The sequence below is a fragment of the Dunckerocampus dactyliophorus genome, chromosome 4 (genome assembly GCF_027744805.1).
Source record: "Dunckerocampus dactyliophorus isolate RoL2022-P2 chromosome 4, RoL_Ddac_1.1, whole genome shotgun sequence".
NCBI classification, from domain to species: Eukaryota; Metazoa; Chordata; class Actinopteri; order Syngnathiformes; family Syngnathidae; genus Dunckerocampus; species Dunckerocampus dactyliophorus.
Window position 1 is genome coordinate 25,995,917 of NC_072822.1, and position 15,406 is coordinate 26,011,322.

Below are 15,406 nucleotides of genomic sequence, written 5' to 3' on the forward strand. Positions count from 1 at the left end.
CCAAAGGAGTGAGTGCCTCACCAGCCACGAACCTCATTACACGTCATCGATGAGGTCCGACTTTGAGGATACTCTGGAGTACAAGTTACTATAATATGTTTGGAGTGTTTGGAGTACGGACATTGCTGCACATTTGCCCCTGTCAGCCACTTCATTAAACAACAGACTGTGAATCTCCCAAATAAGCATTCATGAAAATAGGATAAAATGCACACATCTGCCACTGGTTTGAGTCAAATGTTTATGCAGTGAATCAGACTGGTCAATTGATAGGTTCCAAAACTTTTAGTAAAATGACAAAAAGACAGAAAGACAGAACGCTCTTTTTCTTTTGATAAAACAAGACGAATGAACCCTAAAAATGTGAATTCTATTTCACAACACCAGGGACCTTTGATTTCTGACAGCTCAACTTTTGAGTTCATCAATTGGTTGGTGCTTGTCTTTTCAGTGTGGGGTGGAAGCAACCTAACAGTACAAAGTTGTCGAAAATGAACAGAAGCAGCTATCGATGGTACCATATTAACTTACCAAAGAGTGAGACCTCCTGTGCCATAAATAATCTAAACAAAGAGTTAGCACAGACTTCAACTTTCACACAGTATGGACTTTTTTCAGGTTGTACAGTTCCAGTATTCCACCTTCCGTCCATTTAGGAGTGTGCTATTTTGCAACAGCAAAGATGACGACTATGACAACTATGATGAGGATCACGGCCACTCCAACTGCAATGAACGCAATTTTCATCTTCTTGTTCTTCCACCGTTGTGTTTCTTTAACTTGGTTGGATTTCTTTTCAAAAGCTTTACTCTGGAAAGCACAGACAAGAGGGAGAATGTTACATTCATGCTGCTTTGTGATGCAAGTCTGTCTATTACACAAACAACTGGTGCTGGGAAAGTTGTGTCAACACGCAATCTGGGCTTGAGACCAAAAATGGATCTCTTTTACTCTTTTACTCATCAGTTAGAGACCGTTGAAGGGAAATCCAATTCCAGCTTTATAAAATGTGCACAGCAGATCCTTGCTCTACTTTTTAGTGTAAGTCTGAACTTATGCCTGCTGGAGCAGGAGCGTTGCCGACTAAGAGACTTTGTCGCGATATTTAGCGAGTTTGATACTCCTTTTAAAAAAAGCGACTAGCCACAAAGCTAGCGGAGACTTTTGTAGATTTTGAAATGTAAGCATGTATCGCTCATCTCAACGAGCAGTGGGTATTGTTGTGGGCCCCTCTCATCCATCCGCCCAATTTCTTCCACTTATCCAAGGTCGAGTCGCGGGGACAGCAGCCTTAGAAGCCCAGACTTCCCTCTCCCCGGCTACTTCGTCCAGCTCCTCCTGGTGAATCCTGAGGCGTTCTAAGGCTAGTTGAGAGACATAGTGTCTCCAACGTGTCCTGGGTCTTCCCTGAGGTCTCCTACCGGTTGGACGTGCCCTGAACACCTCCCCAAGGAGGCGTCCTGACCAGATGGCCGAGCCACCTCATGTGGCTCCTCTCAATGCAGAGGAGCAGCGGTTCTACTCTAGTTTATCCCGGATAACAGTGCTTTTCACCTTATCTCGAAGGGAGAGCCCAGGTACCCTAAGGAGGAAACTTATTTCAGACGCTTGTACCTGCAATCTTGTCTTTTTGGTCACTACCCAAAGGTGAGGGTAGGAACAGTCGATCCACTGGTAAATTGAGAGCTGAGAGATCGTAATTTCTCTGGCGGACAAATAGTCACAAACAAGTGTCAGGGGATCCACTATAAAATATTAGAGATGTTTTGATATTGGCATAAAAATTTGAAACCTGATCATATTGGTATTGTTTTTTTGGTGATCAGTATTTGTCTTATTTTGTACAAAGTGTGTTTATTTGAGAAATGCATCTGTTAGAAGAAGCATAATGTGTTCATTACACCAAATGAGTTCAAAGGAAGAGCTGCTGCCTATATCGGTATCGGTAATGAAGTTCTAGACAACATCAGGTATCAAATCAGTGGATTTCTGAGGTGTGAGCTCAAAGACTATTGAAGCGTGAAATGTTGCAGCTTCCACAAATGGCCTACATTGTGACATAACTGCTCGTTAGGGAGATGTGGGAACGGTGTAACCCCTATGCCGACCCCCGGACAAACACAGGCCTCATAGCACGTCCTGCACGGTCATACTCAGGGAGACCCACTCACTTCATCTTAGGAAACAAAAGGAAATACCTCTCTAAAAATAGCACCATAAAGCACCATCAGGATGTAAATTGTACATTTGTTTTCCTTTCCAGCTCCACCTATGGTGTATTTATAAACTATCAATTGGACGTTCCCCTGTTTGATTCCCTGAATGCATGTGGAAAGGGTCCATGATGTCTTCAGCCAATAGATTTCCATGAAGCAAAGGGAAAATAGTCGTATGCAAGACAAAAAAATTGTAGTAACTGCCAACCTTTTGTAGCAGATCATCAGCTCGACTCTCTAGGTCGCCTAACTTGCCGGATCGCTCCTCCGCCTTGTTTAGATTGTCTAGCATGATGTCCTTCACTTCCTCCGCCTCCTCCTGGAACTGCTGCAGACGGCTCTTCCCATTCTGCTGTGCAAACACACCAAAGCATGGATAAAGACACACAGGTTAGTCTGCTCAAGACATAAGTTAAGTACCGTGTATACTAGTCATATTCTGCATTCATATCCCTGCAAATGTGAACATTTTTGGTACAAAAAATAAAATAAAATTAATTTGTGGGCAAACCCGCCCAGTTATGCTTTTTCTCTCCAAAAATATAATTTTTTGTGTTTTTTTTTTTTTTGCAGAAAACACATCCCATTTGCCCTAAGGCGCAATAATTTATAGGTACGTGTAAATAAAGCATAAAATATTCAGTACTGTAGAGTCTGGGAGCACCTGCGAATGGCGAAAATCTACGAGTAATTGAGACACACATAAAAATGTGTTTTTTATCAGTCCTTCCATCCTCCTCTCAAGCCTTTCATTCACCTTCAACATCACTGGAACTGCACTCACCTGGATTCAATGATACCTCACTGACCGTCATCAATTCATACACATCAACCACTGCTCCTCCTCCACTGCCCACCTGTCCCAAGGTGTCCCCCAGGGATCGGTGCTTGGCCCCCTCCTCTTTATCCTGTATTTGCTTCCCCTCGGTAGCATCATCCGCCGTCATGGTCTTCAGTTTCACTGTTACGCCGACGATAGCGAGCTCTACATATCCACCAAATCCACCTGCCCGTAATTGCACTGACCTGTCCACCTTTAAGTCTCATATTAAAACCCATCTCTTCAAACTTGCTTATTATGGTTAATCCCATTTTTGCTTAGTTATTCTCATTTTAACTGTATATGTCTTGTATTCTTCTGTTTTATGGTACATTGTATTGATTGCATTGCTTGCTCTATTTAAAGTGCCTTTGAGTTTTTAGAAAAGCGCTTCTAAATAAAATGTATTATTATTACTATTGCCGAATTTACTTTTTTATTACATGGCAGTATTGTTGGGTTGCTTGGCTTTTGTAAGAAAAAAAATTAAAGCGGTAAAACACAACACAGTGAAAATATTCTCATCGGGCCTGAGTTGCGCGCACACGCACACACACACACACAGCTGCACAAGCACACTCTGCTAAACTAAGCCAACCCCGCTAGCTTCTATTCATGCTCCAACAGAGGAATTTCCAAGGTTTTTGCAGCCGTTTCAACATGTTTAGTAATGTTTGTGATGCAATGAACTACCGCTGTAGCTACAGAGCCTAATATCCAACATTCAAAGCGCAGGTGGCGGGAGTCGAGTGGTAACCAGCTTTGAGGCGCATTACTGCACCAACCGTGTTGGACTGTAGACCAGAGTTACCAACGTTAAACGGCAACCAGATCAGATTGTCATTTCAAACAGTATACTGACTAACAGGAGCCAGCAGGTAAGACCACCCGCACTGGCGTGTTCTCTCTCCACTGCTCTTCTCTCTCTACACTAATGGCTGCACCTCAGGAGACCCTTCTGTGAAACTCCTGCAGTTTGCAGTCATCGGCCTCATCCGGGACAGCGGGAGGTGGACCAACTGGTCCTCTGGTGTGGTTAGACCCATTTGGAGCTGAACCCGCAGTTCAGCAGATTCAATCTGCCCCAGAAGCAGCTGATCCAGTTGTACAACGCAATTATTCAGTCTGTTCTGTGCACTTCCATCACTGGCTGTTTTGGATCTGGAACCAAGCAGGACAGGAACAGACTGGAGGACCATCAAATCTGCAGAAAAAAATAATTGGAGCAAACCTTCCCTCCATATGTGACCTGTATCAGTCCAGGGAACATCACTGCACACCCCTCACACTCCAGACACAAACTGTTCAAACTCCTCCTCCCTCAGGCACCAGGCACAGAGACAGTTTCTTGCCCCAAGTTGTCTCTCTGATCAATACCTGAACACATCAGTGTTGACCAAAGGAAATCACACACCCACTTACCTGAATTGCATCATTATATTATTATTCATTTGCACATCTGAATGTTACTCTTGAATTACTTCTTAACTATTTATTTATTTCTTAAGTCTTAAGTCAATTTCCTTGTTTTGTGTAAGAATGCTTGGCCATTAAGGCTGAATCTGATACAACGAAACTCAGTTTGGTGGCTCCACCTCCATTTCTTGCAACATTAAGACACGTAAAAACTTAAATGTTCCAAATAAAAAATTAACAGGTATAAATATAACAGTACGTATACAATGTAGAATGTAAAATACTGATCCCATCAAACAAAAAGATGTCATTCAGCAAGTCTTTTTTTTTGGTCTGTGTTTAAACAATACATACATTTGACATTCTTTCTTCTTCACACCACGGACCAGCCACGCGCCCCAAGGCAGACCCGACTGCCACCAGAACAGCAGGAACCGCGCCCACGCGGCACACACACACAACCACGGCTGGCAAGGGAGGCCCCACCACAGCAACCACAACAGAACCGGGCCCCACATAGAGCGGAGCACGGCCACACCCACGAAGCACGCAAGCCAGAAGCACCAAGGAGGGACAGAGAAGTAAGCACCACATGACAGTACCCACAAGAGGAGCGACCCCCTGCTGGACGACAAAGCACACGCCAACGCCCACCCCCCGCCACGCCGTAGACCAGCCATCACTCCACCCCCCGCCCATCCACCAACACGCCAAGGGAGACACCCTGGAGGCAGGCAGACAACCGCCAGCCAGGAAACAAGAGACTAGCCAGACACCAGCAAGTAGCGGGGACTGCCCACCAGGCCCCCACCAGACCTGCCCCCAAGCCTCCCACCAAAGCCACCCCCAACCACCCCACCCCAGAGTAAGCATCCCCCCGCTAATCCCGGTCAGCACCACGCAGAAGAACACACAGGCACCCACACAACCATCCGCCCGCAGCCCCCACCCGGGGGGGGGGGGGGGGGGGGGGGGGGCCGTGTGCGGCTGATGGCGCTGGCTCTCCCTTGCCTCCTTTGCCTCTGGGGGTGGGGCGGGGTCTGCCCTGCCCTGGGCCCTCCCGCGTGGGGTCGTCCGGTGTGGGGTGTGGGGGCCGGCCTCTCCCCCTGGTGGGGGCGTGGCTGCTGGAGCCCAGCTGCCCCTGTGAAGCTATCCCCCCCCCCCCGGGTTGCCCCTTTTTTTTTAAAACTTATTTATTACTTATTTTATTTTATTTTACTGATTTATGTGTGTGGTGTATGTGTGACAGGTGGGAGCTGTTTGTTGTCCTCCGGCGCCTGTGGCTGTCCCCCGGGTGACTGGGAGCGCGGATGTGCGGTTTGAGCTTGGGGTGGGGGGGTGCGTGGTGCTGGGCTGGGGGGATCCCTTGCTTTCTCCCCTCAGGGATGGGGGCGCTGTGGCTTGGTGGGCGGGGGGTGTGGGGGCCGCGGGCGGGCGGCGTGGTGTTCTTCTGCGTGGCGCTGGCCGGGATTGGCGGGGGGATGCTTGCTCCGGGGTGGGGCGGTCTGGGGTGGCTTTGGTCGAGGGCTTCGGGGTGGGACTGGCGAGTGGTCCCTGATACCTGCTGGTGTCTGGCTGGTCTCTGCTTACTGGCTGGCGGTTGTCTTCCTCCCTCCGGGGTTTCTCCCTTGGCGTGTTGGTGGATGGGCGGGGGGTGGGGTGGTGGCCGGTCTGCAGCGTGGCGGGGCGGGGGCAGCTGCTTGGGTGCCGGGCGGGGGGTCGCTCCTCTCGTGGGCCCTGTCGTGCGGTGCTTGCTTCTCTGTCCCTCCCTGGCGCCTCTGGCTTGCGTGCTTAGTGGGTGTGGCCGCGCTCCGCTCTATGTGGGGTCCGGTGCTCTTGTGGTCGCCGTAGTGTTGCTCCCTTGCCGGCCGTGGTGGTATGCAGGGGGCGCGTGGGCGCGGTTCCCGCTGTTCTGGTGGCGGTCGGATCTGCCTTGGGGCTTGTGGCTGGTCCGTGGTGTTTGGCGGTTTGGGGGTGGCGCTGTGGATGCTACCTCCGGTGGGGCTCCGGTGTTGTGGGGTTGCTGGGGGTATCGCCTCTGGGGGGTTTGGTGGGCCGGACTGGGCATCCTGGCGGGCCGAGTAGGGCCTGTGGTGTGTCCTGCGGCCTGTGGCTCGCCCGAGCCTGGGCTGTGGTGGGTGGCCGGTCGGTTATGTGTCGTTGGTCCCCCCCTGCTCGGTTTGGGCGGCGTTGGGGTATGGGGCCTCCGTCCTTCCTGTTCCACTGCACCACCTCACATACATATACGACTTTGGGGGGTGGCCTACTGTAGGGCGTGGTTGGGGAGGGGAGCTGCCTTGTGGGGCTCCTTTGCCTCTGCCGTACCACTGACCTGTTGCCCCCCAATTTAATCGCACAGTAGACGCTTAGGGTTTGGGGGGGCTGGTCAGGTGAGGGGCCTTCCGAGCGGCAGCTGTCCCCCGATTTTAATTGCATCATTAGCTATCATCCACATACACCCCTATTATATATGCACACAGATACACCCCTCAGGGACACAGAGACCAGCTCTTCATAGCTGTCCTCTTTTATTTTATTTTATTTATTTATTATTTTTTAATTGCATAATAGACACAATCACACCTTATCACATACACGGGTGGGGCGGGCTGGATTGGGGTGCCTCGTGCCTGTTCCACGGCGCCTGCCCGCCAGGGTCGGGGGTGTGGCCAGGGAACTGGCCGTCGCGGTGGCTCGCCCGGGGTGGCCTGGCTTGTGGGATGACTTTGTCTGGTTCGCCTGCCTTTCCCTGGGGTGGCTCTCTGGGGCCTGTTGATGCCAGGGCTTGCGCCAGGGGGGCGTCTTGCAGTGCTTCCCCTGGACTGACACGTGCCGCGGGCGCCTCTGCGCTCTTGGGGTGGGTTTGGCAGTCTCCGGGGGGTGGTGCCGGTGCTGCGGGTGGCCTGCGTGCCGCCGCAGGGGCTTGTCTGCGGGCTTGTCGGGGGTGGGGCTCCGGTGCGCGGGTGGTGCGCTGTCGGCTCTGGTGGCATGTGGCTGGTCTGGCTTCTGGTGGCTGGTGGGGTCCGTCGGCTGGTCTGCTGGTGGTCTCGCCTTCTCGGCTCTGGTGCTTGGCCTCCTTGCGGCTTGGGGTGCGGTGCTCCCGCTCCCTCTCCGGGGTTTGCTGCCCCACGGGTGTCGGTTGGCGCTGTGTGGTGGTTCGCCTGGTTGCTCGCCCGTTTGCTCGCCGGCTTGCTCATTTTCCCGCTTTCCTCCTCGCCGACTCCTCTGTCTGCCTTGCTGGCGGCGTCCTACCGTTGGGAGGGTGTGGCCTGGTGTCTTCCTGCTCCCCGGCGGTCCGCGCTCTCCGCGCCTGGATTCTGGATTGTATGTCTGGGACCCCAGGGTCCCCGGCTCTGCTGCTCCTTGGGTTACCAACGGGGGATAAGGCAAGGCTTCCGGGTGTCGGGCAGTCGACTACTGTGTGTGTGCGCGTGTGTGTGTGCGTGCCCGCGCATGTGTGTGTGTGCGCGTGTGCGTGCGTGCGTGTGCATGTGTGTGCGCACGTGGGTGCGTAGGAGTGTGTATGTGCGTGCACGTAGGTGCGTAGGTTGTGTATGTGCGTGTGTGTGTGCTTTTATTTATTTATTTATTTTAGTTATTTATTTTGGCACGGGGGGCATACAGGGGTTTGCTCCGTGGGGTCGGGTGCTGGGTGATACATCTCTGCCGCCCGTGCCTCCGGCGGGTGGGTGGAGGGTGTGCCTCCTGCATCCCTGGGCAGGGTGGTCCTGTGTCGGAGGTCGGGCGGGGGTTGGCCCGGGGCGGGCTCCGCTCCCTGGGGGTGGCGGTGGGGGGGGATTGGCGCTTCCGGCGTGGGCGGGCTTCTTTCCGGTTGTGGGGGCGTCTCTGGGCCTGCTGGTGTGTGGCCCCCGGTACTCCTCTGCCTTTGTGGGGTGTGATCTCTCGCTGGTCTCAGGGGTTGGCTGTCCTCCGGCCCGCTGGCGCCCTGTCTTTGGCTGGGATTACCTCTCTGCGGCCCCTTGCTGGTCTTCCCGGGGGGGAGGGCTCTCTGGGCTGGCTCTTGGGGCGCTGATCTTTGTGCTGCCTGCCCCTGTGGGCCTGGTGGCCTTCTGGCGGCGGGGGCTCGGCCTGGCTATTTGGGGCGGGGCTCTCTGGGAGGTGGAGGGCAGCCCCTTTCCTTTCATGCATTCTCAGTGACAATTACACGCCCACACATTCTTGCACCTTTATATATATGAAGTCTTCCCCACATACAGAGATACCTGTACATATGCACACTCAAAGTACATACGTCCTTCCCCACATTACTCACTGAGTTAACCAGGGTGTTATTATGTTGTTGGTTTTATTACAGCAACGGTGGTATCAGCAGTATGACTATAGTTTTTTTTTTACAATGATGCGCATTACAATTATCATTCTGTTCACTATCATAGATAATCATTTCATTATATGTGTGTCTGTTTCAATGCAGTATTGTCATTGTGATCACTATCATAGTTCATCATTTCATGGCTACTATTATGTGTGACTGTTTCAATGCAGTATTGTCATGGTGATCACTATCATAGTTCATCATTTCATGACTACTATTATGTGTGTCTGTTTCAATGCAGTATTGTCATTGTGATCACTATCATAGTTCATCATTTCATGACTGCTATTATGTGTGATTGTCATTGACAGCATTGTCATTGTTGATTGTTGATATTATTTTGTCCTTTGTCCTTATGTCCTTGTTCGTCTTTATAGTTGTCACAGACATTTATTTGCTGATGTAGTTCTGTATGTTTCTGTTGTTCTGTTCTTGTTGTCACAATTGTTGTTGTTGCTGCTGTTGTCCTTGTCTCTTGTCTCTATTTTTTTGTCCCCCTCTTATCCACCCCCCCCTTCTTCTCTGTCCCCTCCTGCTACGGTCCGGTCACTGAAAATTTGCTTAATAACAAGCATGTAAGTCAAATAAATTATGTATAACAGGGGAAGTGTATATCACACTTCTCCCTGGCAGAGTAAATCTGTTGTGCACTTGTTGGCATTTAGATCTACAATTCTATCTGCTTTAAAGGCTGGACAGGACAGGGGTAGAAAAAAAAAAGTAAGTGCAAGAGTGGTTAGACATAGCATTGTATATACTGTACACACTGGTTCAGGACCATTCTTCCTTGTGCTTTGTAAACATTAACTGTTTGTACTGTTTCTTGAAATGGCTCATTTTAGTGCACAGTTTGTGTTCTTTACGCAATCCGTTCCAATCCGCTTAAGATTGTTCGCGCATGTAAATGTTTAAAATTTCATTTTTCCCTAATGTCATATTTCTCCTCTCTTGTTCAAAAGAATTGGGCTTTATGCATAATTGGAGCTGTTTGAAGGTTTACCAGGTCAGCAAATTTTAATAATTGTAATTTTAGGAATAAGTTGTGTGTTCGTCTATACGCGGCTTTATGGATTGTCCAAACTGATCTTTTTTGTAGCACAGTTAGTGAGTGAAGTGTACTTTTATGGTTATTTCCCCATATCTCCACACAATAAGTTAGATATGGTAATACCAGAGAACGCTAGAGCGTATGGAGTGCTTTTTCTTCCAGAACAAATTTTGCTTTATAAGTATTGACCACTTTATGTTATATTCTTAATGTCTGTGCCGTCTATTTGTATTTGTGCAAAAATGTCCTTTCTGCTATTACCAAATAGCATCATTTTAGTTTTACTCATGTTCAGGGATAGAACAGGACAACATTACAGTACAATCATATGACATTTTACTAACTGAACGTTTCATCCAAACAAGAGCGCACAGAGTACGCTAACCCTTTGACATTTGCATTGTGACACAGAAAGGAAACCAACATCTTTGAAGCCGACACTGACAGGAAACTGAAGCAGAAAAAAGTTCAGAATTCAGTGTCATTGCCTGCCACGGGCAAGCCCTGTGGTTCAATTGATTTCATTTTCTCAATACTTTTAGTACCGTCTAATGGCACAGGATGCCGGCACAGGAACGGCTGCCCATTGCATTTTCCCCCCTTGCTTCCTTCCTTTCCTCACTCCCTCCCTCCTGCCAACATAACCTGATGTAATGCTGTGTGTGTCGCCAGGGAAACCACACCCACATCATGTTACTTCATGCACACCATCGTAAGGAATCTTACTATCCCCGTAGCACCATATCAAGCACTGTACTGACAATAAAGGCATAATAATGTCATAATAGCAGTAGTAATATACAAAATATGACTGACTGATTCTTTAGAGAAGTGATTCCCAACCACTGCGCCGCGGGAAATTATTTATTTACTACAAATAATTAGGGGTGTCACAAGATCTTGCGAGTTCTCATTCAGGCTCGTCGGCACTTGGCCCACTTCATAAATGAATTAATCACACAATCAATAAAAATGAACTCAATCATTTTGCCGGGCTCAATATATCGCCATGTGCATGCGTGTCTGTTTCCCTCGTCTCCCGCCTCCTAACAGGCAGGAAGAGGTTTCACTGTGTGCATTGCTTTTCAGCACCTTGGCGTGTTTGTTCCGTAGAACAACGGCATGAACGGAATGAGCCCTTTTGTCAGTCATACAGTCTCTTTGTCTCGATGGGTGGAGGCGAGTGCAGAAGAGTGAAGCCTCATGAGAAGCAATGCAAGGTAAAGTAGAAATTAAATTAGTAGACTGCAATATAATGTCTTTTTTTTTTCATTGTACTTTTCTAAAAAGTAATGTTAAAAATCTCCTCTCATTTTCGTAGACCAAATCTCGTGTATTGTCTGGTAACACACCTACACATCTACTATTTGCTCACCTATCTATGCCACTAACGTATTGTGACAGACAAAACAATTAAATGCCTTTCCACTCCATGTAGATGGCAGAAGGCACCTGTCCCTGGACACAGTATACAGTGGAACCTTAGTTAGCGCCATGAATCCGTTCCAGAAGGTCCGACTCCAACCGAAACGGGCTCTAGCCACATCAATTTTTCCCATAAGAAATAATTTAATCCAATTCGTCCGTTCCAAAAAGCCACAAATGTGAATGAAAGGGATAAATGAACATTAAGGTTACTTTAGCATTCACTGAAGACATGATTGTTGCCAAAGACACGATGTGGCAGCGAGACCAACCCTAGTGTTTCTCACCTCGAGTCTCTTCTTTTCTTTTCATCAAGGATGCAAAGTTAATGTAACTTGTTGTTACAACTCCATACAGCAGATGGCATTTTAACTCTGCTACTTAACATCCTCAAGATTGTCCTTATGCAAAAAGTGACTAGTGACTTTTCTGATCTTATAGGACACTTTTGGAGACTCGCTCAACTTAACGAGCAGTGGGTCCTGCTGTGGCGTCCCCGCCCCACCCCCCCATTTAAAAGTATTCACAGGCAGCTCCAGCTTACTTGTGACTTAAAAAAAGCACAACACAAACTTAATTTGTATTTGTAAACAATATTTGTTTTCCTTTTCCTGTTTTTGCCTCGTGTTTCTCTTCAGCAGCGTCCATTAAAATGACATGCACATTCGTCACGGCCAATTATGCAAATTAGACGGTGGCCACAACTCTCGCCGACCTATTAGCTTGTTAGCTTCCTTTTTTTATGAGTAAACAATGGTACTTAAAGAGAGAAGGGGAGTGTTACAGGATCTGGAACTAATCGATGTGTGTCATGTAAAAAAGGGGTTTGGAGGGGGAAGAGCATGCCAGCGCCTCGATGCAGGAGCCTAAACCTGGTCAAGATTTGCTAGGCAGTTATATTTATTATATATATTTATTATATATATTATAACGGCTTACATTACAGCTTGGAGTCAAAATATATGCATTCCGTTTTTTTTAGCCATATTGACAAATGACATGTGTCATCGCCAATAAGGCGAATTAGATGACGATGTCATCTAGAACCCCCACGCCCGGCAACACACCACCACAAATAGATTGCAGTCCTGTGGGAAACATTAATGGCGTTTCTATTTTACTTCAGCGTGACCTCACGTGTCGTTTTATCTTGACAATATGCTGTGGGCCATTAACTTTAGGCACCGACGCACACCGCCTCTTTAAATGACATTATTACAACACCAAGCTGTGTTGTTACAGCGAAAAACGTAGTTTAAGAAAATGTGGACATTAAAAACACGTTCGGACTTCCTGTCTTTCAAACCGGCGTAAGCGTGTTTCCAGTGTCGACACTGACATAAAAGTTATGAAGCCATAAAACACTCACCATTTTTGTTGCGTTCTTGTTTTGTTCTGTTGCAGCTGCCACCCGACCCGCAACATCTACAGCTTGAAAACAAGTCCGGGAACAGGAAATAGCGACGTTGTGGCCTTTCCCTTTTTGTCGTTTCGACTTTCTTTTTTACTCGTTTCTTGCACGTTGTTTCTTGCAGTCACTTCCAATACACACCACTTTGTGCGGTTCGCTAGATGTGTTCAGGTACCCCCGGAAACAAATTCCTCGAATGAGAAGGGAGGGAGGAGTGGGCGGATCGTGCCAAATATTGGTCGTGTCGATACCTAGGGTAGTTTTTAGAATTGCATCGATAATCGAGTCTTGTGATTATCAGTATCCGAAGCACAAAATTACCAAACCTGTCGTACTGGTTTTACTACACAGATAATGTTACCTGTAGTATATCTAATCTAGTTGCCTCACTTTATCAAACTAAACGTTAAAGCAAGAGCAGAAGCCCTGGAAAATTCCAGGCGTAAATCAATGCATCACTGCTTTGTTTAACATTCCTTTACCCAGTCATCTAGCACAATCGTTATTAACAGGTGCAAAACAAATGCATAATGAATGTTCACTCATCATTTCTACAACTTGACTTTGTTTTCAGCATATACTGTACCTGTATACTTACATGGAACATTCAAATGAAGTTCATTTGAAGCAAAGCTTTTGCACAACATTGCATGACTCGTGCATGGCCACAAATGGGTGTTCCCGGCTTATGTGCAGTGCCAACAATGACATGAAAGAATGAAAACGTGTCTCTTGTGGTAATAGTTTGACTTCACTAGCAGACACTAGCTGACAAGTGTTGACTAATATATCGTTCCCCGCTGTTCATCAATCAATTTTTATTCATCATTCATTAGTGGTGAGTACCAATACAGTACATTTTATAATTTAAAATGCCTTTCATGAGTGTGCAAGAGCTATCATAGGGCGCCATTTGCAGAGGAGGGCATTTGCGGCCCTCGGCTGTATTTTATATCTCACATAAAAATTTTCTTTTATATCACATTCTAAAATATAATTTACAAGAAAACTTTTTAAAAAACCTGACAAAAAGTTGTAATTTTACAAGAATAACATTGTAATTACCTTGAGGAGGCTCCAGTATAGCCACAAGCCTAGTGAGGACAAGCAGTATAGAAAATGGATGGATGGATATTATGAGGAAAAATAATGTCATTTTAGCAGCATAAAGTTGAAATATAAAAAATATATATATATATTTTAAGTTGTCATATTATGAGAAATAAATGAAACAAAATAAAGTTGTAATTTTTGGAAAATTAGGTTGTGGAAAACGTTATAATGTTACGAGAATAATGTCAAAATATTATGGGAATAATGTCATAATATTATGAGAAGAAAATTTACAAGAAGAAAGCTGAAATAGTTGGAAAATTTAAAAAAAAACAGCAAAATAGAAAAAAAAACAGCTCTAATTTTCTGAGAATAAAGTAAAATTATAAGAGAATAAGGTCAAATTATAATGAGAAAAAAGTTGCAAGAATAAATCCATAATATTAAATATAATTTTAAAAATTTAATTTTGGCAGCACAGAGTTGAAATATAAAATAAAAAAAAATATGGGATTTAAAAAAATTGTAATATTACGAGAAACAAGGAAAACAAAATAATGTTGCAATTTTTGAAAAAGTTAGGTTGGGGAAAAAGTTAATATAATATATACAATATAATGGAATAAAGCTGTGATGGGAATAAAGTCATAATATTACAAGAAAAAGTTTTAAAACTCTTACTATTTATTACTAGTATTACTAGTTACTAGTATTACTAGTTACTAATTACTAGTATTATATGTTACAAGATTATTCAAGAAAGTTTAAATGATTTGGAAAATGAAAACAAAATACTACAGCAAAAATGGGAAAAAGAGCAAAGATCAAAGTTACATGCAGGCGCGGATTTAGAGGGGGGTCTGGGGGGTGTACACCCCCACCGTTTTGAAGCACCCACAATTTTTTTTGCCACAATAAAAGCTAATAAAATGATAAACCATCCTGGATTCCAGTCACCCAGTCCCAGTGAAGGTACATGTTCTGAATTTTGTGCGCGTGGTGGACGCATATGCCAGACTGCAACCGAGACGCATGCTATTCCTGAACCCACTGTCAGGCTGATCATTTCCATTGGACATTGAACGTGTGCTGTACACGGCTATTCAGGTGGAGGTGCAAAATAAAGGTTCTGGCATCATGACTATAAGGAAAACTGTTGTCTATTCTCAATGAAAATTAACCAGAAAAGCGATCCCCAGTGACATCAAATTAAACTCAAATCCTCGGAATTTACAGCTGCTTCAAATTGGAAAATATTTCAGAAAATTGAGCTAAAATGGGTTTCTCCTAGTACCGCTAATTTTATAAATAGAATGTTTTGGCTTAAACGATTTATTCCAAGGATAAAAATAACAACAAACTCTTGAAATTAAGGACATAAAATTGGCCTCAGATATCACCAGATTGCAGAAAAAGAGGTCTAATTTAAAAAAATTTTCTGGGGGAGGGCCACCAGACCCATTTCCAGGGCCTCGGCCTACGGACTCGGCCACACCCCCCCTTTTCAAAAAAGCTACATCCGCCCCTGACATGTGTTGGTTTACAACATATCAAGGTGGCCTTTGCATCCTTTCATTTTTCAGTATGTGGCCCTCGGTGGAAAAAGTTTGGACACCCCCGGCTGAGAGAATTGGCATTTTTATGGGTGCGTTCATTATTCATGGGGGGTCTCCAGCTACTG

The 15,406-nt window shown here is 46.3% G+C and overlaps 1 protein-coding gene across 3 annotated transcripts; it reads right to left on the bottom strand.

The window, feature by feature from the left end:
• Positions 1-223: 223 nt before the first annotated feature.
• Positions 224-13,361, bottom strand: vamp5 (vesicle-associated membrane protein 5). 3 transcript variants are annotated; one of them, XM_054774718.1, is made up of 3 exons: positions 13,271-13,361; positions 2,425-2,565; positions 224-810 (listed from the first exon to the last, which is right to left on the bottom strand). In XM_054774718.1, exons 1-3 carry the CDS (start codon positions 13,277-13,279, stop codon positions 664-666), a joined length of 297 nt encoding a protein of 98 aa, XP_054630693.1. In that variant the 5' UTR covers positions 13,280-13,361; the 3' UTR covers positions 224-663. The 3 variants fall into 3 exon arrangements, with proteins under 3 accessions (XP_054630693.1, XP_054630694.1, XP_054630695.1); XM_054774719.1 differs by lacking the exon at positions 13,271-13,361 and adding an exon at positions 12,631-12,937 and having other exon boundaries at positions 2,425-2,568; XM_054774720.1 differs by lacking the exon at positions 13,271-13,361 and adding an exon at positions 12,631-12,895.
• Between the last annotated feature and the right edge of the window lie 2,045 nt (positions 13,362-15,406).

Bases quoted from the DNA above. Each gene is read 5' to 3' on its own strand.
- vamp5 (XM_054774718.1), bottom strand. The intron at 811-2,424 runs GTTGGCAGTTAC...TGTGCTTTCCAG, and splicing joins CTGATGATCTGCTACAAAAG to AGTAAAGCTTTTGAAAAGAA.